We start from the raw sequence: 27,151 nt of genomic DNA, 5'->3' as shown, positions 1-27,151 counted from the left end.
AGAGGATACTTGATTGTATCAGATAATGTGAAACCTAAGCATGGTGCAAATACTATGGAACAAGAGGAGAAGATTGCATTGGATCTGACTGGGATGGAGTTAACTTCATTGCAGGCTGTACAGTGCTTTGCAGCTGTGGTTAAATCTGTGCTGATAACGCAGCAATATTATGGCTACTGCTGAACACAGCATAAAGGCTTTCTATCTGCTCCTCACAAAGGCAAATAGGCTGGGGGTGGGCAATAGGTTGGGAAAGGAGATAGCCAGGACAGCAAAATCTGAACTGATCAAAGGGATACTCCACACCAGATGAGATCATGCTCATCAATAAAAGCCCAGGGAAAGGGAGGGAGGGAGGGACATTTGTGGTTATGGTGTTTGTCTTCCCAAGAAACACATGCTGAGCTTTCCAGGAAAGTAGCTAAACATCTTCCTGCTGTTGGGTAATAGTGAATAAGTTCCTCATTCCCTGCTTTCATGCACAGCTTTCCCTTACCCTGTTTAAGCTGTCATTATTTTGATCTGTGTCTTTTTGTCTGCCTTCTATTTTTAACCCATCTCAAGAGAGAGGAGGAGGGTGGGTATTTGGCTGCTCCAGGGTCAACCTACAACACTTTGTAAGTGAATTCAGACTCGAATGTTCAGGGCAACTTCCTCACAGAGAGAAGTGTTTGCACAGCTTTTCTGCATGCTCAATTTCAATAAAAAAAAAATTAAAATTGCTGTTAGAATAATTTAAAGAATAATGATAGTTGTTAGATGTCTTAAATAATCCAGACCTGAACAAATGCTAGTTAAATTAGGTCCACAGAAAGAACAATTTTACTAGTCCACACCCTCAACAGCAAGATATTTTCATTACCCGTTTTATCTTTATTTCTACATTTACTTTCCTGGGGTGTTCTGGAAGATTTTTTCTGTGAAATCAGAGCTATGAAATACACAGGTCAAATTACTGACTGTTGTCTACATACCACATATATTTCCTAGACAGTATTATTAGGGAATACTTGTGGTATAGTGTCAAAGAATCCTAATCACAGTTAAGAGTAATACATTCGACTCATACTCTATCTTGAAATTATTAGTTAGCATTTCCTAAGTACTACCAAGATGTTTGTTAGATCCTGTATGGGGTGCAAGCTATAAACAGCTAGATCTCCTATTCTACTTCCAACTTCTCATTTTTAATTAAAAGCCATTTTATTTCTGGGAAGGAAATGCTTAGCGCAACTTTGTTATTTTAAGACTAGCAAAGATATTTTCTAATGATCTGTTCACCATCTCAGGTGACTGGACAGAACTAAAGTAGCTGAAGCACCCTGAGACGCTCCAGTGTCTTGGTTTAACCCCAGCTGGCAACTAAGCACCACACCTTAGATGCACACAGCCAATTCTCACTCTGCTTCTCTGAATCAATTGATGATGGAAAATATGGAGGCAGTAGTTGCTGTGTTTGTGAATTCACTGCTGCAGTTCTTAACAGTACAGAAACAAAGCTGCCCTGCAGTGTTCAAAGTAGCCAAACTGTAACCAGCTTTATCATGACTGCATGTTCTCACCTGTATAGTATATGCAGAAACATTCCTATTTGTAAAGAGCTTCTAAAACTCCCCTTAGTATCAGAGGATTTTTGGTAAAGTTGATAGGCAAAGAAATAAAGGGGTGCATCTTCCACAAAAACTAGTTTGCATGCAAATCACTGGAAAGATGAGTGTAGACAACGACGCAAAGATTTGGATAAGGAGCTGCTTCTTGTTTTAAGCTTTCCCTCTTCTCCTGTCTCACAGCTTGAAGAAGTGATTTCTCAAAAGTTTACTGTAGACAGTGTGACTTTTAATATCTGCATTTCATTTAAACACACACAGATAGATATAGATATAGATATAGATAAATGTATCTCCATATGGCTACATATAGCCAGAAGAAACTTGGAACATATATAGTATGTTCCAATTTCTTTCTAGCTGCTTATCCCTTAGCATTAAGATGAGGGGCTCACTAAAAAAAGAATGGTAATTTATTACTGAAAGGAATTGTGAGATATAAGCAGAACTGAAAATTACTTTTTTTTTATGGTGACTAAAAATATTGGCAATGTTTTTTCTTGTACCTCTAATAGCTGTCGTTTTCCTGATGCCTTCATTCGAATTGTGGCCATTCGTTCTGCCAAGACCGTGAGGGTGGACTGCAATGCCATTTGATCAGCACCTTCTGCATCCAGTGGTTCTGAAACAAGCTCCTGGGCCAATGATGTCTGAAGCTCACTGATTTCTTCTTGCAACATTAAAATCTCATCCATCAAAGCCTATTTAGAAATGAGAGCACAGAATGCATTTGCTTCATTTACCAGCAAGAAGGAAGTATTTCAGGAGACACAGACTAAATATAAAATTCAAGACAACTATCCTGGCAGAGCACCAGGAACAGAGTGAAGCAGAGTATCACTACCAGTATGGCAGAGATAGTATTCCATAAGGACTGAGTCCTGCTTTCAGAGGCTTAAGTTAGGATCATATATGTGGTTAGTTAAATATTGATTTGATTACATATCTTGAATTTCAGTGTATCAAAAGGAATTATTTTGGAAATTGGAAATTTATTCCTCCAGTAAATTATCTGTAGGGCACTCTAGTATTCACAGTAAAGATAATGAACAAGTATGAGAGTGTGTGTTTGTGACAGAAAAATAGGAGCGTGTTTTAGCTTCCATCCTAAAACTTTCTAAGAGGACAAGGAACATCCAGCAATAGATGTACACATTCAGAGACTTATTCCATGGTGCAAAATAAGTTCCTACTCTTATTCTTATCCTATGAACTAGTTTTCAAGATACCTATAAAAGGATGGTACCATGGAATAAATTTCTGAATATTTACATCTATTGCTGGATGTTCCTTGTCCACTTAGAAAGTTTTAGGCTGGAAGCTAAAACATGCCTCTATTTTCTCTCACAAACACACTCACTGGCTGCACCAGATAGATTCAAGCTATCAGATAGACGACTTAGGTGATTACAACTTAGACATATGTCAGATGTGTTACTTAATAAAGTATTCTCTTATTATTCAGATCATTACTTCTTCAGACTCCTTGGGAGGCAATTTTTGTGTGCTTTTGGTTTGTTTTTTTAACAAGGTGAAAAATTTATTTTGATCAATATGCAATGCATCAGTATTGGTTATGATCTTAGTAAATTTGTAACATTACAAATATTCTTCAGCAATGATGCTGAAGAACAGTAAGTACAGCTGTCATTGGAAACAATCTTGGACAAAAGCTTTTGCTGAAAATTTCAACTGGACAAACTCTTATGATCTAGTCTATTTATTTCAAAAAGGCTCCTTATTAAAAGAATCCTCATCACACCATCTTTAGGAGAGCAAGAAGTCCAGAAAGGCAAGACATACAGTTAACAGAGAAGGTTCATGCAACAAATGCATATGTTTGAGGTATCCAGCTATAGGATTTTTTACCCTCTCAAAAACAGAACAAAAGATATGCAGGCAATGTGCACTCTCCCTCTCCTCCTCATATGTAAGATTTTACCTGATGTTCAGCCATCTGGCTCTCTGGGCTTTTGGCTGGTTCCAAACTCTCACTTAGCTTGATTTCAGTGGTCTCCATTTTCGTGGATATAGACTGGAGTGTGTCCTGATACTTCTGTTGACGCTCAAGAGCTTCATAGAGTGTGCGCTGCTTTTCACTGATCTGAAGAATGGAAGGTATAAATTCTGACCTCTGACACAGGATCTGCTATTTAGTCTGCTTTGTATGTCCCCAGGCTTAAGAGACTAAAGCAGAAAACTGGCAACAAGTATTCAAGAGTATAAATTACAAAACAAAACATCCATATTAAAAGAATTTATTTACTTGAATTTCATCAGTAAAATTCTAGGTTCTGCCACTTAAAAAAACCTGACATTAATAAAGCAGGGAAAACCTATGCACATTGTCACGCTTTATTTTAAATTTCATGCACTCATCTATGGATGTGCAGTATTTTCTAGACACGTAGTTCTTACCCTCTGCCTCGGAAAGGAATTAAAATTTACAGCATGTGATCAAGACTCTGACCATTTTCATACATCACTGAATGATTACACTGCAAAACTATACAGAAATGTGTTGATTAAGTATTTGGAGAAACTAGATTCTTGAGCCTACTTTGCCTACTCATCCAGTGTGACTGAATATCCCTACTAGATTATGGAATACAGCCCGTCATAGCCAATTATTTCTGAAGCCAACTATCAGCTTTAATGAATCTTATTTTTTATTAATGGAGGTCCATCTTCCATAGCCTTTCAACCAAAGAACAAAAATAATATATTACAGCTAACAATTCAAGTTACTCTCTGAAAACAAAAAACTGCAGAGCAGAATATTAGCTGAGCCACTTATTTGAATTTTATTCCTTACAAGCTAGCCAACTATTTTGAAGTCTCCAGATGCAAACTTACCACATTTTTCAGTGTTTCCCAAGAACGCTGCAAATCATCCAATTTGGCACTAGCAGACGATTCTAAGCCTGGTTCGTAAAACTCCTGGGTGGCTGAGGTGCTGGGCTGAATTTTAGCAGCTTCTGTCTGCAACTGTTCAGCAGATAAGGCTTGGTAATAAGCAATGTCCTACAAGCACGAAGTACATTATTGCACTTTCAAAAAGATACTGCATACTATGCCCCCCCATACTGTCCCACTGCATATGTCCATTAAAATAAAGCCCACTAAGCCAAAATCACCAGGACACCTCTTAATAACACACTAAATTAGTATTTAATACTAGCAGACTGAGCATGTTTTGGGCCTTCACTATGAGGAGGATTTTGGACACATTTTTTTCATGATCACATTAGCTAGGAGGTGCAGAAGGCAACTGTGGACAGTCACGGAAAGGCTGGGAGGGCAAGTGCTATAAACGGGATTGTTGTTCCAGCATCATTACTACACATGGGGGAAACCCCATCACAAAAGACACTGGGTTATGGTACTGTAGGTGGCAAATACTACCCTAATGAACACTATCACAGAGAGAGCAGCAGAGGAATCTAAAAGGTATATGCTGAAGGACTGGTAAATGAGGCAAGAAAGAGTATGAAGCATTAGCTTATTGTAAGCTTTCAAACAAACAGGAAGCCTCAATGAACTTATAAAAGATATCGAGAAAAGGGACCGAAAGTGCTAAGGAAATGGGCAAATATTCAAACCGCCAATGAAAATTCAGAGTAGAATTATTTCTCACCAGAAGTTCTATACTTAGTGTATGGAGATTTCTTCAACTGTTGGAGATGACAACTGAAAACATCTACAGAAAATGCAGAATTAAGGAAACAAGTACAGTATCTATACTTAGGTCAGGAAAGCAGACTTGATGACAAGGATTATTTAAAACTGAAGCCATGTATGGCAGCACCAAATTGTTACATTATTTGGGAGGTGAAAAATGCTGCCTCAAGGGAGGGTGCAAAGCAGACAGAACCAGGCTCTTCTCAGTGGTGCCCACTGACAGGAACAGAGGCAATGGGCACAAACTGAAGCACAGGAGATTGTCTCTGAATACCAGGAAATGCTTTTTTTTCTGTTAGGATGACTGAGCATTGGGACAGATTGCCCAGAGAAGTTGCAGGGTCTCCATCCTTAGAGAAACTCAAAATGAACCAGAATATAGTTGTGGACAACCTGCTGTAATGGTCCAGCTTGACGAAGGGAGTTGGGCCAGATGATCTCTGGAGATCCCCTCAACCTCAACCATTCTGTGATTCTGTATAGATGTATAAAAGTCAGGTACTAAACAAGACTAATTCTGAGGCACTGGAGCTCAAAGAATAAGAAGGATCCTAATTTGGAACAGAATGCAAATATGCAATCTAATACCGTATGTGAACAAAACCAGACAGGCTCTGGAAGAGCACAGAAACCAGATCACTCCCATAAAACTGTCCTAAAGTGTCCAATGAGGTACTTCTTCAAAGACAGTAACTGGGAAACTTGAAAAATTTAATGATGAAATTGGAATAGGTAACAGCTTAGTACAGCATTCAGGACTGCAATTTCAGAATTTCTCACTGACCACAAGTGATGTTTCCAAGTCATGGTGAAAAATTGCACCATTGGAGGCAACTTCTTGTTTTGCCTTGCCTGCAGCTACTCTCCAGCCCTTTGTTAGTCCCCTCTCAAGTTCAAAGCTTCTGTGACCTCTTAATATGGTTTTCAGAATAAAGGCTTTGCTTTTACAGAGAGGGAAAAGCAATCCCTTTCCCCATCCTTTCAACTGCTTTTCTGGAGCATACAACATGGCAGCTTCTCTTTGGCAGAGCTTTCACAAGATGATAGCAGGAATTCAGATGTTCAAGCAAGTACAAGATTTTGTTGCCCCTATAAAGGTCGTAATATCCCACAACTGTTCTTATGAAAAGTAGGCAATGAACAGTAATCAAGCTTTGTTGTTAGGTGCAGAGGCAAAAGGGTGTGTTTAGACTTTGTAAGACAGGTAACAAGGGCTGGTGCACCCTAGATGAGTATTCATAAGGGAAAGAATCCTTAAGTAGGCTGTGTACAAGGAGACAGAAAAGCATTTAACAGTGATCCAGAGCATAAGACTAGAATCACAGGATCAGCTGTGGCCTACAGGGCATCGTGCCAACATTTCAGCTTTTCAGTTCAACTGCTCTGCACTATGTATCAGGAAACCAAGATTTTAAAACTGTGTCAAATTTTAATCAATTACATCTTTGGGTAAGTGCAAGGAGATCTAGCCCCAAAGGATTCTCATTCATTACTGCGGCACAGATGAAGTGTCTGATTTTGCTAAACATCAAAATTAACTGCATTTCAGGACTGTTAACATACTATTATATATATTGTGAAATTCCTCAGTGTTTCCAACATTAACATATTAATTATTTTCCCTCACCCTGTTGTTTTTAGAGGAGTTTCAGAAAAAAACATTTTTAAACTTAGGATAGTGCTAGAATTGTCCATTACTTGTATTTCTGGTCTTATTTTAATCTATTTCAATACATAACATCATTATTTCATTAATAAGCAGATGGTACTTGCTTGATAGTTTCATTACTTGTTAGAAATGCAAATAAAGTGTATAGATGTCTGAATTCAGACTAGCTACGTTTCACCATTAAGAGATGCTAGGAAACTGATGAAACACTGTAGAGAGTTAGGATGAAATTAAAGCAGTCTTTTTCATAACCTTTCCTTCCCCAATTCCCTCTTCAGAAGAGTTTTACATTTTTTTCCGAAGACTAAACTCATGTTATTCTTCACTTCTTAGAGTTCCTGTTAACATTTTTTTATGGTAGTTTGCAGGTGATCTTCCTGTGAGAAATTAGTTCTTAACTCTGGCTACATTTTGAAACAAAATATTTCCAAATAATTTTGCATATTTGCTGTAAAAATATAAAATGCTTATAACTTAAATTTGATCTCTTAGTTCACTTTCATCTAGGGTATTTTTTTTAATCAACTTTCTTCCCTGAAGTATCCACAGGCATTCATCATGACCAGCACTGGCAGTTTCATAGCTTCTTTAGTCTTAATCTCATTTGAGTACAAAACTAAGAATTTTGTAAATAAACCACTGCATTTTGGAATCTTCTTCCGCTTGCTGTTTAATGCATGCGGTTCATTTCAACATTAACCACACTGAAGAAAACTTCAGCTCAAACTTTTTAAGATTGTTGTAACAGCATCAACTCTGTCTCTCTCGAAAATCGTCTGCTAAATGAAAGATAAAATATTTTTGTTCAATTTTGCCCTAGTAAATCACTTATTCTAAAACTTGTATTTTGGTGTCAGCTAATGGTGCAACAGTATGTTTTCCTTATTGTCTGAGTGACTGCAGCTGTTTGACTTGTTTTACATTTTCAGAAAAAAGTAATGAACTGACATTGGCATTTCTGATTAGGAAGCAAGCTGCTTTTGGTCTTTTAAGTCCTTCATTAATTAATGGTGTCATAAGAATTCTAAGTTGAAATATATAGATGCCTTTCTACTGTAAGTAAACTTCACAGGGAACTTTTTGTTTATCTAAAATGATGGAAAACTAGAAAAGTCCTTCTTATGCATTATACATCTTTCTTTAGTATGCCATTGATGATTTTGCCACCACTCTTACTATCTTACATTAGTATTCTTTCTTATGTCTTATATTTAGCAACTTCTATAGCACCATATGGATTTCTGAAATTAGCAGAAGGAATCAATGAGCATCTTGCTCAAACTTGCCTAATTCTACTCAGCAGCGCAGCACAACACATTCTAACCTTCAAATCTGCAGTAGTCAATTTTGGAAGCAGTCACAAATGCAAGACCAACCAATCAACCACAAAATCCAGAACATGATAAATTCAGTGAGTTGGTAACGGCTTCTAAGGCTCATTTCTAAACTTCAAAAGAATAAAATTTTCTGTGTGACTTTTTGTGCACGATGCTCAATGTGCTGGCTAAATGTTTACATTTTAATCAATACTGACATACACTTGCTCCTATTAGAAGTGCAAGAGCCCTCAGTTTTGATTTAAAATCTAATGTCTGTTATTTCACTAAGGTGCCTCACTGGCACTTTAAACAGACTCCTATGGAAATGAACAGCATTGAAATGAATGTGAAAAAACCCCACATGAAAGTTAATGAATGAAATTATATTAAGTAGAAGATACCAGGCTGTGATTTCAGTGCCTCAACGGCAACAGTACAGTAAGATAGATGGATATTGACATAATACAATGTTTCATTATGGGGAGTACAAAAAGGCATTTTTTCTCAGGATGCAAGATTCCATTGAGTACTACTGACAAAATAAAAATTTTAGGTAGAAAACACTTGGTGACATTGCAATTGTCATTTTAAATTTATTTTAAAAAAGAATGAGTAGGTAACACTGGGTTTATACAATTTCAACTCAGAAGTCAATACCTGAACCAGAACCTGAAGGTCCAGTTTGGTAAGAGGTTAAGCCTCAGTTCCTTGGAGCTATAGCTAAACATTATTTCAGAGGATTAAATAAACCACCTGTGGAATGGAACCATGTATGTCTGAGATAAAAGCTGAATGAATGCCAAGAGAGAGGTACCTGGTTAACAGAAGCATCTGTATTAGCCACAGGTGAGGGAGAGCGACAGGCAGGTGGAGAAGAAATCTCACTGTTGGTTCCCTCCTCCCCAGACTCCTCAGTGACAGGGGAGAGCAGAGTGTGACAGCGACCAGCAGTCATCTGCCACAGGAAAAGCAACCCCAGAGCACAGGAAGAAAATCAGTTACCTCAGCTGAGGCTTGACTTAGACTGATATCAAAACAACACATGGCCAGAATTACCATGACATTAATTAGTCATGCTTCATGCTCCTACATTTACCAGTTTAGAAATCTGTTGAATAAATAGTCTCATTTACTTGTCATACTTCAGTATGAAAGTGCTCTCCTCTACCCTAATGGATTTTAAAGCACAGTATAGAGCAAGCAACTCAGTAATAACAAATTCAGGTTTGCCTAAACACCTTCTAATACAATCTCTGCTGCATACAGAAAAATTATGAAGAACTACAGAATACTAAACTACTTGTCTCAGTATCCAGGTCTGGTTAGAACAAGGAACAGACTTGAAATATAAAATACACACAACCCAGTATTCAAACGTAACCTTCTTCCTTTCCCAGTGTTGCTACACAGGGATAAATCCTGAAGTCTGACACTGAGACAAAAATCCCAGTAGCATCAGCTATATAGAATGTTTGTAATGAGACCCAGTTAGAAACAAACAAAAACAAAGTAAGTCAAACATTAGGCCTATGGCAGTACTTAAACAGCTTTCATTTCCAGTACACTCATCTGAGAATACAGCAGCATACTGTCAATTATCACATCAACATTTTAATGTGTGAAAAGCCTATACACTGCATCATCTAATGAAATAATATTTATTCTGGTTTTATTTTATTCCTGCAACTCATCCATTTCTTAGCATTTGTTCTTGCATGCTGACAACTACAAAATAAAAAACGCAGTATTTGCATATATTATCGCTCAGCAATTTCACGTTCTTTGTCTGTTAAACAACTTCAGCCTTTATCAACAAGTCCTGAGAACCCATATAAAGCAAAATACAGTAAAGGGAAGCTGCAACTTGTTTGGTTTGCCACACTACAGCCATTTCAAAAGCTAGAAGATGTGAGCTGTGGCAATTTGCTGTATAGGGGTGCTGTAATGATGCAAGAGGAAGCAGCTCAGATAATGAGGACAGCGACCAAAGCATTGCTTACCATAACCACCGAGGGATGAGTGGGGTGTGCTGGCAGCAGGTCTGAATCCAGCTCCTCCATTCCCTCGGACAGCCCCTCCACTTCTGTCACTGTCAGCAGCATGGTGGCATGTTTTGCTTTCATTGTCAGCATCTTGCACTTGGAATTCAAAGAAGCAATTTGCTCCTGGTATCCTTTGATCTTCTGAGCCAGCTCCTGAGGAAACATTTTTTTCCCCCTAATGCTGATGCAGCCGGGAAATGCCACAGGACCGGCAGCATTTCAGCTTCCGCGGCGAAGCGCAGCTGTCCCCTCCTCGCTCAGCCAATACCACGGCAGCGCTGCCGCTGTGCTGACGAGCAGGATGTCGCCGGCGGAGGGACCCAGCCGGGCTCCTCCGGCCGCGCTGACAGATCGCACAGCGGCGGCGGCGGCCGCCAAAGGCTCCGAGCGCGCCGCACCGCAGAGCGTAGGCGGCGGGCGACCGACCGACCGACCGACAGACCGACCGACCGACGGACGGACCGACCGACAGACCGACCGACGGACGGACGGACGGACCGACCGACGGACGTCTCACGTTCGCATCCTGCCTGAACCTGAGCCCACGTCTGTAAGCTGCACGCTGCAGCAAAGGGAAGCGTCTCTCCCTCTTCCTGCCCTATTTCCCCCCGCCCCCGATCTCGACTCCCATTTAGCTGAGGAACATGAAGCTCCCCCGCGTTGTGCATGCCCGGGAAATGAGGTCATGTAGTGGCCACAACTGCAAAAAAAATGCCCCATTCAGCTCTCACCAGAAAGAATGAATTGTCCAAACAATGAGTTAACCCACAGGATTAACTAACGGGCTCAAATGTGACATGAATATTCAGTCACATAGTAAGATTAAATGCAGACTGGATGGCTTTTTGTCACTGTTTGGATAAGCTGTATTTTAATCTCATTTTGGTTTTGTGTAACTCAACTGAGTTAAAAGTTGAGCAGCACAGGACTAACCTTTCTTTAGAAAGAGATGGGGAAACTAGCATAAAGCAGACTATAAGTTAAACTATTGTGGGCTTTATGCTTAGGAAATGCTCTATTTATGTGGCCAAACACCATAGCAAGCTTAAGATTTTTAGACAAGAGATGAAAATTAATAGCCTTATGACTATTCATAAGTGTCTTGTCTTCACTCCTACACTATACTGTTGCCCTGTTCAGTGTCCAGTTTCAAAGCTTTCAATTAATATACTTCAAATAAAAAATAGTGGAAGCGTTTCTTATTTCTGCTGAAACTATTGTTTCTCTCTCCCTAGATGCTCAGTAACGAGTTTTGATCTAAGAAGTGAAAACATTTCTGTAAGCTTGCCTGATAAATCAGCGATTATTTGTTCGATAGTATATTTCTTCTTCATTTTCATATCTGCTTTTACTTCTTCAAAACCCACAAGTGTTCAAGGAAGAATAGAAATAGGAGCTGCAAGATCTAGTAGGCATAATAATATACTATTACAATATCTTTTTGAAAGTAAGCAAGACTACTGCCTCAGGCCGAAAAATGAGAATATTTTTTCGGTTGTATGACATTTTCAGAAAAAAAAGTCCTCAAAATTACAGTGCAGAACACTCATTGCAAGAAATATCAAGTTAGGAATTAAAATGGCTCAAAGACTGAGGATGACACTTCGCTACTTGAGTTTCAATGGCACCTTGTCGCCATCTTTCATGTTAGCAACGAAAGTACCTCTCTTGATGCTCCAAAGCTTTCCCTGGAGACTAAGAAAAGTCTTAATAATAAAACATCAAGCAAAATAGTCAAAAACCAAGCTGCAATCAAATCAAGCTGTAAATTTAACATCTAGCAGCTTGAATAGTTATCTGCTCTTCGGCAAATTCCAGTCATTCACAAATGCTCAATGAATGATGTATCTGAGCCTCAGTAGAATATTATTGTCATTCAGTATACTCTATTCCATCACCTTACTAAGTGCAATGACATTTTTGCTATTAATGTCCAATGCACTGAGTATCTAAAATGCCTCTTTCAAATGAAGACAAGGAAAGCAAAACAAGTAAACAAAAATGTGATTGTAAAAGAAAATTAGAAATAATAAAGCGTCTTATAGAAGCAATGTCCCATGAGGTATTGTATTTTCCATTAAAATAATTCTTATGTATGGAGATACTTGCCCACATTCTTATCTGAAATGCTAAAGAAACACAGGTCAGTAGACATGGTACCTACTTACATACATGCATATTAATACAAGCTTCCCAAAAATCAAGTTGTAATTTCCTTCTACTTTCCTCCTTAATTTTAATTCTAAATATAGCTACTAAAAATGTCCCCTTAAGTTCTTTTACATAGTTTTTAACAGGGAATGTGGTAGTTGATATTTTCTTAAATTAATAACACACCTAACAAACATCTTGATGGACTTGACTTTTGAAGTAGCCTAATAATATATAGTTCAGAATATTCACTTCATGTTATGCTTTTCTGCCGATATTTAGCAGAGAAAACATGAACCAAAATATGCTTATCTCAGTCTTTCAAATCCCCTTACCCCTAAATGTGGAAAGCTTGCATGTATGAAGTCTGTCTGTTCTGGCTGATCCCAACGTGCATTATCATAAAGCTGCTGTCCTCCTGCAGATGTTTAGGACCATTGCTCAAATGTACATGAAACTTCAAGCTGCCCCATTTTTAATTCCCTCCTTCCTACAGCATTATTCCTTCCTCAAGCGATATTAACCTCAAATGCTGGCCACTCTTCTGCATTTGCTGTTCCAGAATATTTGAATAGAGAAAGTAGCATTATCAATTCAATACTAATAAAACCAAAAGTGTCTGTATATGCAAACTGCTCTTGAATTTATACTAAACAACAGTTGTAACAACTGCATAAAAAATGAGCAACACATGTAACGTTAGGTTGTATCACACACCAGAGGGAAGAGCTTTAATTCAAAGGTAAAGAAATGGTGCCATCTGGTGCCGAAAGTGATACACACAGACCAGTGGTGCTATCCTAGGAATTACACGACAGGCAGGTGGTGGTGAAACGGGCTCAGGAGGAGCTCTCAAGCCAGCACAGCAAGAAAGCTGCACAGAGACTATCGTGATTTATTCAAGGGCTGATAATCCATGAGTTTGTGGGCAGGACTCTCAACTCCAGAGCAGAAAAATCTTCCCAACAAGGACTTTAAAAGAAACCTTTGGAGTGAATGGTGCAGAGTTTTCCTCTAAATCTGTTGTGGGTTTCCTTTGATTCAAGTATCTTGGTATTCTTTATGAATGTGACTGGGATGAAAATGAGAAAGTACTTCAAGATATACATGCATATATGTACAAATTCTTTAAGATATACAGACTTACATATGGAACACTAAACTAGCTGTGATTAACTGACCAACTGCTGAGCTTTGACTTCTGGGACACTCCTCAATCAAGTTCTAAGTTAACTAGCCCTTAATTCTGCAATACTTTTGTTTATCATAATGTCTTCTGAAGGTTAGGATATATCTAACTGAATAAATGAATGAATTGTTCGCGTTGTACCAATAGCAGGAGTTCCCTCTCTGGGATTAAGTCTATCTACTCAACCTTGAGGAAATCTGAAAAGCAACTCAGCCATCTTACGACTGTTGCTTATGAAAAGTTGTCTGGGTCAGTGAGCTGTCACTGAGCCAAATGTTTTGATGCATTTTGGGTTCCATACCTCATTTCGTGAAATCTGGACCTGGAGCTCCTGGATGTTGCTGGTTGCTATCGGCTTGTCTTGGATCTCACGATGGGCACTCTCTATCATCTGCTGCAAATGTTTCATTTCTTGCTCATATTGCTCATACTGAACCACTGCTTCCTAGAGAAGTGAAAAAAAGATTGAGTGTCTACATGAAAATTAGTTTTCACTTAGTCTAAGCATGACAGATCTCCCTCCTGATATATCTGGCACTCACATCTTGATAAACAAAGCAGGAGTATAGTCAGGAAAATGTCTATTCATAAATATTGTGAATTGCAATTATTTGAATAGTTCCACTTATTTAAATATTTCCCAAACCCACAGTCCACAGAACATGACATTTTAGATTTCTGATGTAAGGTGCTGTAACTTCTGATTCCAACAAGTACCTGAACCAAACAGACCCATAAGAAGATAGCCTTGCTTAGTCTCATGGTTTTATTATAAAGCATTTTCACCTGCTTTTTCACTTCAGGTGTTCATTTGTGACTGTAACAAAAGCTTAGATATTACAGAAAATACAACTGGGAGAGGACTATGAAGATTGATTCAGATAATTATCCTACCAATATAGTATCAGTTCTTTCTATCATAGATGCATGAGCAGGTTGTCTAACCCATTTTTTAAATTTTCAGTGTGACATTGTAACCTTTCTTGTGTTTAAGCATCATTAATTATCCTTCATCATAAAAAGTCTCTTCTGTTGTCCAGCTTGAAACTTTGTAGTTGCACCCTAGCCTATGGAATATGCTATGTATATTACTATCATTAAATAGCAGAGATGAAAAGCTTATTCTCTTCTTTGAAAACACCTTTTATGTGTTTAATTAGAAGTCCAAACACTCAAACAAAATCTAGCTTGCTCATATTTAGCAAAACTTGAAAATACAAATTTAATAGACATTGAATGATTCTAAAATCAGAAAACAAATATATAAAAACTATAAATAAAGAGAATAAAAATAATTGTTTTTATACCACAAAGTTAATTAACTTGGTAGTTTTTATGCAATCTTCAGAAGCAGCTGATGTTATGTTATATTAATTCTATTAATTGATCATATATCTTATAAAATTAACTTGCATAGAATTGTATATTAGCTGTTTGTCTAGTTAATCGTAACAGCATTACAGAAATCACAGCAGTATCGGGGAGAGAACTGAGGAGAGAGTCTGATGAGTATATCAACAATTAATATGGTCATGAATATTAAAGTCAGGAATAACTGAGACTCACTGGGGAAATTCCTAATGGTACTACAGAACAAAGGAATGCACAGAGATATGAAATTCTATGTTTTCATCACAACTTTTTATGTCCCTGTTCAAGTTCCTCTGAGTGGTTGATGGGATGGAGCTGCACTTGCCTGCATGATGTTGCATTGCTGAATGGCCGTGTGCTGCAGGCGGCTGGCCTCCTCCTGGAGCCGCAGGGCACTGTGGCACATGGGCAGGCTGGTCACCACCTCCTCAGGAATCCTCAGGGCACTCTGGCACTCTTGGACTGCCTGAACTTTTGGCTTCAGTGACTCCATTTCAGACAACAGATGCTAGAAACAAAGTCAGTGCCACAATAAACTGATTTTTCAGAACTCCCAGAGCACTTCATGCAGCCAAAGAAAAATAATGGTACGTTTAGCAATAAAAGATAAATTTTATTTTCTATTTTCTAAATTGAGTATAATTAGAAACACTTTCTCTTGAGTTGCTCATTGTGAAATGAGAATTCTTTTAAAGATTATTTAAGTGAAAAGCCCATAAACTAGATATAAAAATAATTAATGAAAAAGTATAGTACTACTTATTCTAAGTATCCAAGTAAAAAAGTATTTCTATTAACAGATTTGAGAAAACAGAATTACAAACTCCACAAATCGAAGCAGCACAAGAATAATTTACATATACACATATCTCAGTGTCAAAATCTGAGTGGAACTCCCCACTGGGACATAGAAGCACATTTCCAAAACAGCACGTGTATCTCATTGTATTCACAACCTTAATTTGAAAATACAAGCCATGGCTGAAAATGTTGCTTAAAATTCAAAAGGCAATCAAACAGAAAGAAACAGAGCTATACAGAAACCTTCTTCTTTGAATAATCACAGGCTGTATGCCTCTGTTAATAGTGCCCATTCCATACAAGATGTCCATTCAAGTTGTCTGTTCATATGCATGAAAAGGGTCTAAATGTAATGGTTGGAGAATAGATTTGATCACCATTCTTTTTATCTACATTGAGGAATTTAGTGTATGTACAGATACAAAAAAAAGCAAAACAAAAACAAAAAAAAAAAAAAAGGAAAAGCCAAGTTGATAAAATGGGCCTTAGCACACTAGAAAAAGATTTTAGATTCAATAGATATAAATCAGCTGGACAATGAGGCAAACAGGGATAAAGAATTTGGTTATCTCTCTTTCCCTATAGCACATGCAGAAGTGGGTCTGAAGTGAATACAGATGAGAGGATTGTGGTTTGTTTTTTATTTCTGCAGTTTCCTGACATATGGTGGATAATCTAACCAGAGTTTCAGTATAATGACCTATTCCTCAGGCAGCACAAGTGGGGCCTCTCTTCTGTCAGACTCCACACTGCTGGCAAAGGGTGTCTTTATTGTTCAATCAGCCCCCAGAAACACCCTGGGGGGCTGTGAGCCAGCCAGGCGCTTTCCAACATCCCCTCTCTGGTCTGGTGAAACAGGTGGACAGGGGCCATAGTCCCTTTCTGTACAAAAGAAAGTCGTATTGTGAGATCTGCTAGAGCCAGGACAAAGAATGCACATAAAACCCAGTTCCTTTATTCTTATGGTGGGTTATGTGTTTCACTTACACTCTTCAAGGCTACATTCTGAAATCTGTTCACAAGGCCCCAGGATAAAGACTGTCTATTTTAATGAAAAGGAAAAGCTGTGCAAATTTACCTTTCTTCCATATGTTTTTATGCAGATTTTAATCCTACAGTGAACCTGCTTACATCCAGTTTTCACTGGCAGTCTGAGACAGTTATTACCTTGCAGAAGGAAACACGTCTTGAGAAACTCAGAAAGCTGTAACTTGTCTTATTTTTCCTGTTAAAAGGCTGAGACCAAAACTAACAAACTGACAAGCCTCCAAAGCAGATCAAATGCAGTAGAGAAAGCCACAATATCTTACGGAGGTAATTCAACCAAGCATACAAGAATGTAACAGCACTTAAGGAAACCTGAATTGTCTCCCAGTGCTCCAGATTCCTATTGGAGAAGCTAGCAACTATATCACTGCATCTCCATCTGTAAAACAATGATCACAATCTGATTCATAAGGATTAAATGGATTGGATGCACACTTCTCAGCACTGCATCAACCTAAGAACGTGCTAATAAAGAATTACACTTCAACCGCTCCCTCTGAGGGAATGATTCTTCTGCCTCCATCCCTTATTTCCTTGGCAGCAATTTGGGGTTACACTCTGAAACAGTGACCCACCTAAGGAACACAAAAATCAGTCTCATCAACACTCATTATCCTTTGTGTGACATCACACTACTAAAATGTTGACTTTGAGGTCCTGTTCTTTTACCTGTCTGTGAGAAAGCTGCTCTTTCAAGCTCAAATGCCCAAGCTCCGGAGACGTCAGCATGGCTTGGGCTTGCTCCAAAGCACCCTGTAGGGCTCTCAGCTCAATTTCAAATTTCTTCATATCCTGTATGGATTTGATTCAGGGATGAGTAAGAGGAAAACCAGAAATCACTATAAATATGTGTCTGGATTTTGCAGGTACATCCCCCTCACATACAGTGCAAAAAACAATTCAAAGTTTTGACAGTTAATTTTAAATGTTTAAAATATTAGATAAAAATACCAGTTACATGACAGTCTAGAAGAAGGAATTGCAAAGGCAGAGTTATTATTTTAAGTACTTCAACCTCAAATACAGCATTTACTTTATAAAACTGAAAAAGATGTTCATTCTTTTCATTGCACTCCTTTGTAGGCCTTACACTATGGAATCCTCTTCTGGTCCAGTACTGATCTAAATTAATAAATAACAGCATTTAGATATCATTTAAGAGAAGAATAAAGGAAATAGTAGAAGGCGTCAACTTACCAAAATACACTTTTCAAGTATCTAAGCATAGGTGCTCAGTGCTATTTGAGACACACTATTATCCCAAATATATCCACCCAGAATGGGCATTTATAACAGGACCTGCAGAAATCTTTTGCCCATGTGAGTCAGCATGTGAAGGCAGCATCTCAAACAGCACAAGATACCTGACTTTAGTCAACACAGTCATACCCTGTGTAGACCACAGATTTTCCTCACTGCTAATAATCTCAGTAGTATGATGCATACATCACCCTAGATGCCAGCTAGCATTAGAAAAAACTGCTTTCATTTACCTTGGCAGCATCTTGGAGGTTTGGTAGCTGCACTTTGATAACTTGCTGCAATTCCTCTGTCCGCCTCCCTAGTTCCAGCACTTGCTGTGACATTCCTTCAGTGGAGTACACACTTCCCAGGTAATCAATCCTCTCGCTCATGGCCTCAAGATCACTGTGAATCTCTCCAGACTCATCAAGAATGCTCTAGATGGAGATACAAGCAAATTGAACGTCAGGTTTGAGACTCAATGACACATATCTTTTAAGTATATTGTTCTGCAAACTCTTCAATCTGTACACATTCGTGAGCCTTTGATGAAGTTCCACTGACTTCCTGTAAGGCTTAGGCAATATGCTTAGCTCTGAAGGTCTGCTGAAGTGCTTCAGCTTATAGAGACTGGGAAACAAAAAATTAAGTCATAAAGCTTCAGGAGCTGTACTTACCAAGACATTAATTTTAGTGTTTTGCTATACAAACTTGCGTTTAAAAATATAATATATGCAATCTATGGAAAAGATGTGTCCTAATAGAAAGTTGCAGAAAGCACTTGGGTGTTTTACAGCAGGGCAGGAGCCATTAATGCTGCCTAAAAAAATCAGTGCCTAAGTACTATGTGGGATGGCATTGGTTAAGCCTGTATCATCAGATTTTGAAGCAGGGAAAAAGCCATAGCAAAACCAAACCAGAAATTCTGTCTCCAGCTTTCCTCAGAATAAATTGCCTAGAAGCTCCTATTCAGAATACAAAGTCTGACATACTACACTGCACTAACATAGAAGAATGCAGCTGACAATTAAGTAATGCATATATAGAAACAGTAATTTATGTTTATTTTGGTATTAGTGACACATTATTATCTTATGATGCTTTGATTTCTTTCGCATGGTCGTGTAACACCAGGCAAGCTTGAACCTCATCAAAACATCCCACTGATCTCACACACACATTCCACACACAGACACACATAGAATAAATTGCACAATTACAGGGACACCAAATTACTCTGATGTGAAATGTTCAGGAAGAGATTGGAAGAAACTCTTCCATTAGGCATCAGTTTGAGAATATTTGGTATAAAACTCATCAGATGAGAACAAAGGCTATTCCAGTTTAAAATAATGGAGAAAGAAAAAAAACCCAAACTGAAAATCATGTTTGATTAATTAAATCTTTAGAGTATGAGCTGCAATAAGGTGCTTGGTGTGATAGAATCACAGTGTGCAGACACACTATTCAGCCAAAAGCCTCTTTGAAACCAAACTACTTGAGTAACATGGAGATCAGCTTTGAATCACGTTTTTATTCTACAAGGTATCTGTATTTCAGTTTTCACAACAATTGTCCAAAACCAATTAAGAATTTTCAAGCTTGGATAAAAAGTCAAAGAAATCTAGTACTTTAAGAGGAAGTAGAACTCTACTTTGCTTTGAAAATAACTTTTTATATATACTGCCTTTTAAATTTCATAGCTCAAATAATCACCTGGTAGGCTTTAAACTGATCACGAAGCTGAGAGGAAGAATTCCATGTTATACTACCATGCACTAGGATATTTGCTTTCTCAATCCATCTCAGTATGAACTCCAGCATCTCATTGTATTCTTCCAAGTGTGAAGCAGCCTGGATAAAAGAAAAATTTGCTTAAGCCTAAGATGTAATTTCGTACAGTACTTGGAGGATGAAAAAACTGATTTTATTTCCTTCATTGTTTTAACCTGGGGACCATTTTAACAACTTTTCCTTCTTGTATTATGTAATAGTTTCTTATGTAGTTATAATATAGTATATATACATAGTATATATACATAGTATATATATATTATATATATTATATATATATAGTATATATACATAGTTTCTTATGTATTTATGCAGTTAAAATAGGTCTGTTTCCAGTAGTAAGATTATCTGTTTTGGGGAAAAAAAAAGGCACTACAAGAGCTTAGGTCACACTAGGAGAGTCCACTGATGCTCAAATATATCCCTAGAGGGTACACTCCCTATGCATATTTCAGCCTCACATATAAGTTCCAAAATACCTTCTCTTTCAGTTTGTGGCTCTGTTTATTTTGAAATCTCTCTTTCCATTACATCCTCTTAATCACCTTTTTTATTTTTTTTTTATCTTGACTGTTTTGTCCACTTAGTCTGCCATATTTCCAAAAGAATGAAATGCTGCACAATTTCAAAATATAGGACTAAAGTTCTGCTTTCTGTTTAATCCACTTTCTATTTAGCAAAGTAGTCATAAGCTCCAATTTTCTTTTCAGCAGGAATAGTTTCATTGGTGTTCTTGAATTTCCTCCTTATAAAGGATGGATCAAATCTGAGGTGACCAAACTGTATTTGTATAAGCAGTTTTCAATACCTATCACTTTTTATGATAAGTGGATTTTTTGATGCTGAACAAAAATATCCTAAATCTGTTTACCAAGTACCTTTTACTGAGTTCTTACTTTGATAATAATTTTCTATCTCTTCTTAGCAACAATTTTTCAGAGGAAGCTGAAAAGAATATTTTGAAGTTTTCTTACAGAAGCAACTTCATGCATGTAGAAAGATCTCATAATTTATCAGGGTACTAATGACAGAACCATAGAAAATCCATTTATTTGCTTTTAGCTAGAGTTTGCTGGGGATAAGAACAATTAAGGAAAAAAACAGAAGAAAGAATTAATTTCAGAGACTTTTATCTGCAGGGGATGCATCTTTATGAACACCAAAATATTGCATAAATATTGTGCATTATCAGGGCCATTGCATATAGGCTTTTTTATTGAATGCATGTTATAGTCACCCTCTATGGATTGGGACTAGGGCAAAATATTTTTTTTTTAAACTTTTGTTTTTAATGCTGCAAATACATGTAATAGTGACAAAACAGAGACCCTGAGAAGCACAGTGAGGTACTACTTCCAGGCAAGCTACTGTTTGTGAGATCTACAATCTTTTTAGGGCACCAAAGGAACCAAACAGTAGGTGATGCATGCAAGAGGGTGTTAAAGTACCATCTGAGAATTATTTCACCCTCATATTTGACCTGTGTCTCTTCGGAATGTGATGCAAGCTCTGACTAATAATAGGCAGATGTGCCAAGGAATGCCCTGTCTGGCATAACTCCAGGAAAATAAATGAGATTTTTGCATGCTCCTTCTAGTTCTGAAAGGAAACAGCAGAAAGGATTTAAGATCATACCTGACTGAGCTTGGCTGCTCTGTACTCAGCCTGCCGTATGGTCTGCTGGTGCAGTGTAGAGAGTTTCCCTACCCTGTTAGCTAGCTGCTTAGCCAGGGGTACGTTCTGCTCTGCAAAGTCCTGGACTGATGCATCTAATTCCAACAGCTTTATATTGCAGCTGTCCAACTCGTCACCAAGGATCTAGACAGAAAAACAATAAAATCAGCGATCCAGGAAGCGTTAGCTTTTTGGTTGATTATTTCTAGTCCAACTTGCAACTTTTATACCCTGTCCAAAGTCTCTATAGTTTTTTCCATTTTTAAGCAGGAAAGCAGAACAGCAGGATGTTTGGTCATCTCCTAAGTATGTGCCATTACTCTTTCTCCTCTGGCTTCCTGGCTGGAATGGATAACCGTTTTCCCTGCTGTAGCCAAAAACTGAGTCACTTCAGTGTGACATTAACTGTTCTCAGGCACCTTTTGTTTCTGAAACTAATTGTCAGCACAGAGTGCCACAACAAGGATTTTTATTTATTGGAAAAGAGGTTTGTTTTATTGCTGTGTTAAAATATAAGTTTATAAACTCATAAAAGTGTAGTTACTCATTAATGGATTATGAAAAATGTAATTGTAATTTGAAACTTGCATTTTCATAGCATGATCTTGATGCAGGAGCAATCTGATTGTGCTAGACTGTTTCAACAGAAACACAGTTTAAAATCAATTTTTCTTACCATAGTCATAAATATTTCGAGAAGGAAGCCTAAAAAGATTTTCAGGTTTCTTATAGATTTATAGTATATTCTTGGGCTACAGTTTCTTGAGAAGATGTTACTGATTATTTTTGAATTTGTTTTTTTTATATCCAAGGTGCTAAAAATTAATTGTTTTTCTAAAGTAAATAAAATAAGTCACATGGAATCATGGAACAGGTTAGGCTGGAAGGGACCACAGTGGGTCATCTGGTCCAAATTCCCTGCTCAAGCAGGGTCACCTTAGGGCACATGGCAGAGGACTGTGTCCAGATGGTTCTTGCATATCTCCAGTGAGGGACACTCCACATCCTCTCTGGACAACCTGTTCCAATGCTCACACAGTTAAGAATTTCTTCCTCATGTTCAGATGGAACTTCCTGTGCATCAGTTTCTGTCCATTGACTCTTGCCTACTGCTTAGACAAACACCCTAGCCTCTCTCCAATTATTTCTACAAATTTAAACTGCAATCATTCAGAACACTGCTACAGGTGCTTCAAGAAGTTACTTCAAGCTCTTCAGGTTAGGGCTGTCCTGGCAGACACACCTCAGAGTGCAAGTTACGATCAATTGTTATGATAAATCAATATTATTCCATGAACTTGGAGACATAACTGTCTACATGTAGACACAAAGACAGATGTTAAACCACTCATCTAAATACAAAGACATACAGATTACAGCAAGCATAAATAAACATATTTACTACAGATATTATGCAGAATTTATGTTTGTGAAGGAAGGATCTATTTGACTTGATTCACATGTTTTTGAAACAGATTTTTATTTTATTTTTTTACAATCTGTTTCAATGTTAATATGAAAATATTTACTGCTATAACCAAAGCCAACCCAGTCTCAAGAATATCAGCTAAATGCTGGCATAAAAGCACTTTGAACATTACTACATCTCCAGTGACAGTTTTCATTTATGCAACATAAGAAAGCAGATTTCAGTGCCCTTCTGCCTTCTTACTGAAATCAAGGAGATATACCAGGGATACAGTTCAGTGACGCTTCCTGCAAAGCAAACAGTATATTGGAACATCTTGAGCATCTCATGAAAATAAACAGGTAATTTATGACATACCAGTCATGAAAAATCTTCTCCTATTTTGTATGCTTTGTGCAATTTCAGACAGTAATTCAGTCAAGTTTATATTTTCCTAGTTAAAATAACAAACCAACAAAAAAAAAACCAAACCCAAATCCTCAGCCAACCCCTTTTCCATCTCTCCTCTCCCCAGAATCCCTTATTCTCATATGATAATCCTAATTTGTCCACTACACTTCAGTACAGATGATTTTTTCTGAGTCTGGCACATACCTTAAGAAAACCTTCAAAAAGAACCAAGAGTCCTTCGCACTACCCTTATTTGTATGAGTAATACTTTATTTAATTGTTGAGCCAAATGATGTGAGATGGGCTACAAGTAAAATTCTATTGATTTATTTATCATAAATAATGATATTTTCAGTACAGACGAAAACAAGGAGCAGTTTGAAGGTTCCTCAGGCTTTCCCAGATTGGAGTCATACTCAATATTTAAAGGAACCATGTCTTTGTCCGTCTGACTTTAACACTCAGCTGCTTCCTCCAAATATTATTACCTGTGTGGGTCAGTTTGCAAAAACATAGTTTTAAAAATCTCATCAGGTAACCATCATTTCTGTATAATTCTTCGGTTGAACTAATTAAAAAAAATGTGTCCTGCAAGTCTTCACAAACAACATTTTGGTGATGAAGTGAGTGTCCCAGTTCAGAAAAATTTATGGCACAACCACATAAGGAAAGCCTTGTCTTACCTTTTGTTCAAGTTTAGCTTGTGCTATATCATTTGTTTTCTTTTTCAGTTTGGAAAGAATGGTATTTAGTTCATTTGCTATCCCCTGGATTTTCTGATCAAACTCTTGATTCAGTGTTTTGATTTGCTGAGTTTCTCTTTCTTTGGTTTGAATCTGTCAACAGTAAGAATTAAATTTAATAATCAGAAATCACTCCTCCTTAAAGGAAATTAACTTTCATTTAACTTTAATTCAAAGGATGAAGGTCCTAAAACGATTCTGTGTTGCCAGTTTGGCAACAGCAGGATACCTGCTGTTATAAAGTTATAAAGCCTGAAGAAGGGCCATAGATCTGTTACACACTCATCTACTGCATTTTACCTGATCCTGTACAGTTACAAGGGCCAGTCCAACTTCTGCTAAATGAAGAGAGAGTTCAGAAGGCAAAATGGTATAAAGCCCCAAGTATTTATTCTGTTGTTGTTCAGCAAGTTTTTCAACAGCCTGGCGATGTGTAGCAACTTCACCAAAGAGCGACTAATGACAGAAGAAACAGTATTGTTAAGAACAATGAGAATACATCTTAAGTATCTTTAAAATAAAATATCACAGTCCATATTTTACTTCATGCTTTATGAATTTGTCTAGTGGGTTACTAAAAAAACTCATGAATATTGTCTAATTTGAATTTGTGGTGATCTTGAAACTATTTACATTAACTAGCAGATTAAAATGAAGATAAATATTATGATGTAGAAGTTGACAAATTTGGTATACCTGCAGCTCCTGAAGTTGAATATCCACTTCCGCATCAGGACTTAATAAATATTCTTTTGTTTCCTGGATCCAGGACTTCACAATATTAATCTCTGCTTCAACCTCCTCACGCTCCTTCAGCTCCTGTTTCACCATCTTCATGCCCTTTTTAACTTTCTGTTGCATGCTTCAGAAAGAAACAATAACCATTTGTGAAGATTTAAGCAATGTCTAGAAACACTGCTTTGTCAAAAAATACTAAACAATAAAGATAATGATTAAGAGCACCACATCCAGAAAAATAAATTAATTTTTTCATGTCCATTCTTTGGTTTTATGTGTTTGGACTTCAAACATGCAATTAATTTGAAAAAATGTAAATGTATACAATAGAGATCCCTACATCTGAGCTCATCACCACAGACTGCCCTGATTGTCAGTACAGGAAAAAGGCAATTGCAAGGCATGAATGAGGGTTATTGATTGCCATTCCAAAAGAAACTTCTAAAATAGGTCAGAAAAACTGTATCTTACACTTGTTTATTTCTCTACACTAATTAGAGAGCGAGACTGATATTGATATCTAGAATGTAAAATAACATGAGAGAAATTCCATTCCTATTGATGAGATTTGCATTGGCAGAACACTTAGGATAAATTAAAGATCAAGCATATGAACATGGCCTATTTCCACACTTCCACTAAGAATTTTTGCACTTTCCTCAGGAACTTGGATCTCCTGTAAAAAATGACACCTCTGTGAGAGTTCTGTTGGACTACTTGTAACTCTTATACCTGTGACAGGGATCTTTGATATTCCCATATTTCATTTATGTTTGCATAACCTTGCACAGGTGAACCATGCCTTATTTTCATGAGCAGGAGATATCTATATCTTAGAAACCAATTTTAAGTAAATGAAAAATGGAATTGTGAAAGTACTTATATCTACACATTTTCTACAGAGATTGCTGTTCTACTATAATTATTTATACACACACACAATAAAATTTGCACAGGCTTGATGCAGGGTTTACAGTTTTGTAATTTTTCATTTCTCTTTGTCTTCCCACCATGGAGATCCACTTAATGGTATCTTAGTGTAGTAATGAGGTTGATATGTGTCTTAACATAAGACGTAACATAAAACTTCCTGTTTTCTACATGACAGGAAAATGTTTTAGATTTAGATAAACACTTGCATAGCATTGAGGTGAAAAGTTATATTTTGCATATGCTCTACATTCCCCTGTAAATGTCATACAGGACCCACTTTTGGCACCTAAGTGCTTCAAACAAGGGAAACAAAGTGAGAAACTAATAAAAAGAGGGTACAAAAAGATAAATAATCACTGTTAATGTGAGAAGCAATCAAGTGTTTAAAATTAGTTATAACTTTAATGCAGTTTATGCAGCTTTTATGTAATATTATTATGCAAGAAAAGAAACACATATTCTAAAAAGCATACTCTTTCTGATGGAAATAAAAAATAATCACAAAAAAAGGTGTTTCAAAATTAATTCAAAGTAATTTTAAATTAAAACTGATGCTTATTTGAAAATAATAGCTAATATTTATTTAGGCATGTTAATTGTTAATGATATAAAAATGATACATAAGCTCTTAATAATGAACTGCTAGGTACCATTTTTCTGGTGAACCTTTCAAAATATTTCCTTACTTGTGGCATCGATCTTGCATTGCCTTGATTTCTTGCATAACTGGTAGTTCCTTCTGAGATGGAGTCTTTACTTCCACATCCTGAAGCATGCTAACAGCATGCTGTTTGAGCAGGCCCAAAGATGATAGCTGGTGGTCCACCTCCAGCAGGAAACTGCCGTGGTAATCCAGGAGTTCCAGGAGCTCTGTCTTGGATGCCTTTTCCACTGAGCTTTCTGGTAAGCGACCTTGTAGCTGATCTATAGCTATGGTGGCTTTCTGAATCTGGAAAGAGATGCAGTCTTGTTAATAATAAAATTACAAAAGAAGCAAGTAACACTGAAAGGTGCTAGACCCAGTGCTGTACATTTAGATTCTATAAAACTGTTGTAGTACAGGGTTTGTGCTTTACTGTGCCAAGTCCTTTGCTCTTCACAGGGGATTAGGACTTGCTAAGGGATTTTTTTGTCCAGTTATGGGTGTCTTATAATCTTTAGCATTTATTATATTTATTACCATAGGAACTACAGCTCTACCCTGGGGCACACCCATATTTGGCACAAGTCATGCATTTAACAAAATTATTATCCTCATTCTTAGAGAACCTGCTATCTGGGTATAAATAATGGACAATGACAGATAAAAAGAGTCAGGTAGGATATAAGGG

The 27,151-nt window shown here is 37.3% G+C and overlaps 1 protein-coding gene across 15 annotated transcripts in view; it reads right to left on the bottom strand.

The window, feature by feature from the left end:
* Positions 1–27,151, bottom strand: part of SYNE1 (spectrin repeat containing nuclear envelope protein 1) — a 290,444-nt gene that overhangs the window by 86,247 nt on the left and 177,046 nt on the right. For 11 of the 15 annotated variants that reach the window (XM_088052487.1, XM_088052496.1, XM_088052500.1 and 8 more), the window contains 15 exons: positions 26,507–26,769; positions 24,846–25,011; positions 24,450–24,605; positions 24,090–24,242; positions 21,549–21,731; positions 19,836–19,973; positions 18,371–18,556; positions 17,547–17,669; positions 15,351–15,537; positions 13,960–14,099; positions 10,277–10,471; positions 9,091–9,231; positions 4,464–4,631; positions 3,550–3,711; positions 2,114–2,308 (listed from right to left, as the gene is read on the bottom strand). In XM_088052487.1, coding sequence (XP_087908613.1) covers positions 2,114–2,308; positions 3,550–3,711; positions 4,464–4,631; positions 9,091–9,231; positions 10,277–10,471; positions 13,960–14,099; positions 15,351–15,537; positions 17,547–17,669; positions 18,371–18,556; positions 19,836–19,973; positions 21,549–21,731; positions 24,090–24,242; positions 24,450–24,605; positions 24,846–25,011; positions 26,507–26,769 — 2,556 coding nt within the window. The remainder of the gene's footprint in view (positions 1–2,113; positions 2,309–3,549; positions 3,712–4,463; positions 4,632–9,090; positions 9,232–10,276; positions 10,472–13,959; positions 14,100–15,350; positions 15,538–17,546; positions 17,670–18,370; positions 18,557–19,835; positions 19,974–21,548; positions 21,732–24,089; positions 24,243–24,449; positions 24,606–24,845; positions 25,012–26,506; positions 26,770–27,151) is intronic. The other 4 variants (XM_088052492.1, XM_088052497.1, XM_088052499.1 and 1 more) reach the window with 3 other exon arrangements.

Source organism: Pseudopodoces humilis, chromosome 3 (assembly GCF_049639895.1).
Source record: "Pseudopodoces humilis isolate 2021_Gansu_Grassland_sample_001 chromosome 3, ASM4963989v1, whole genome shotgun sequence".
Lineage (NCBI taxonomy): Eukaryota > Metazoa > Chordata > Aves > Passeriformes > Paridae > Pseudopodoces > Pseudopodoces humilis.
Note: the sequence above shows the minus strand (reverse complement) of the source record. Positions and strands in the feature narration are given on the sequence as shown.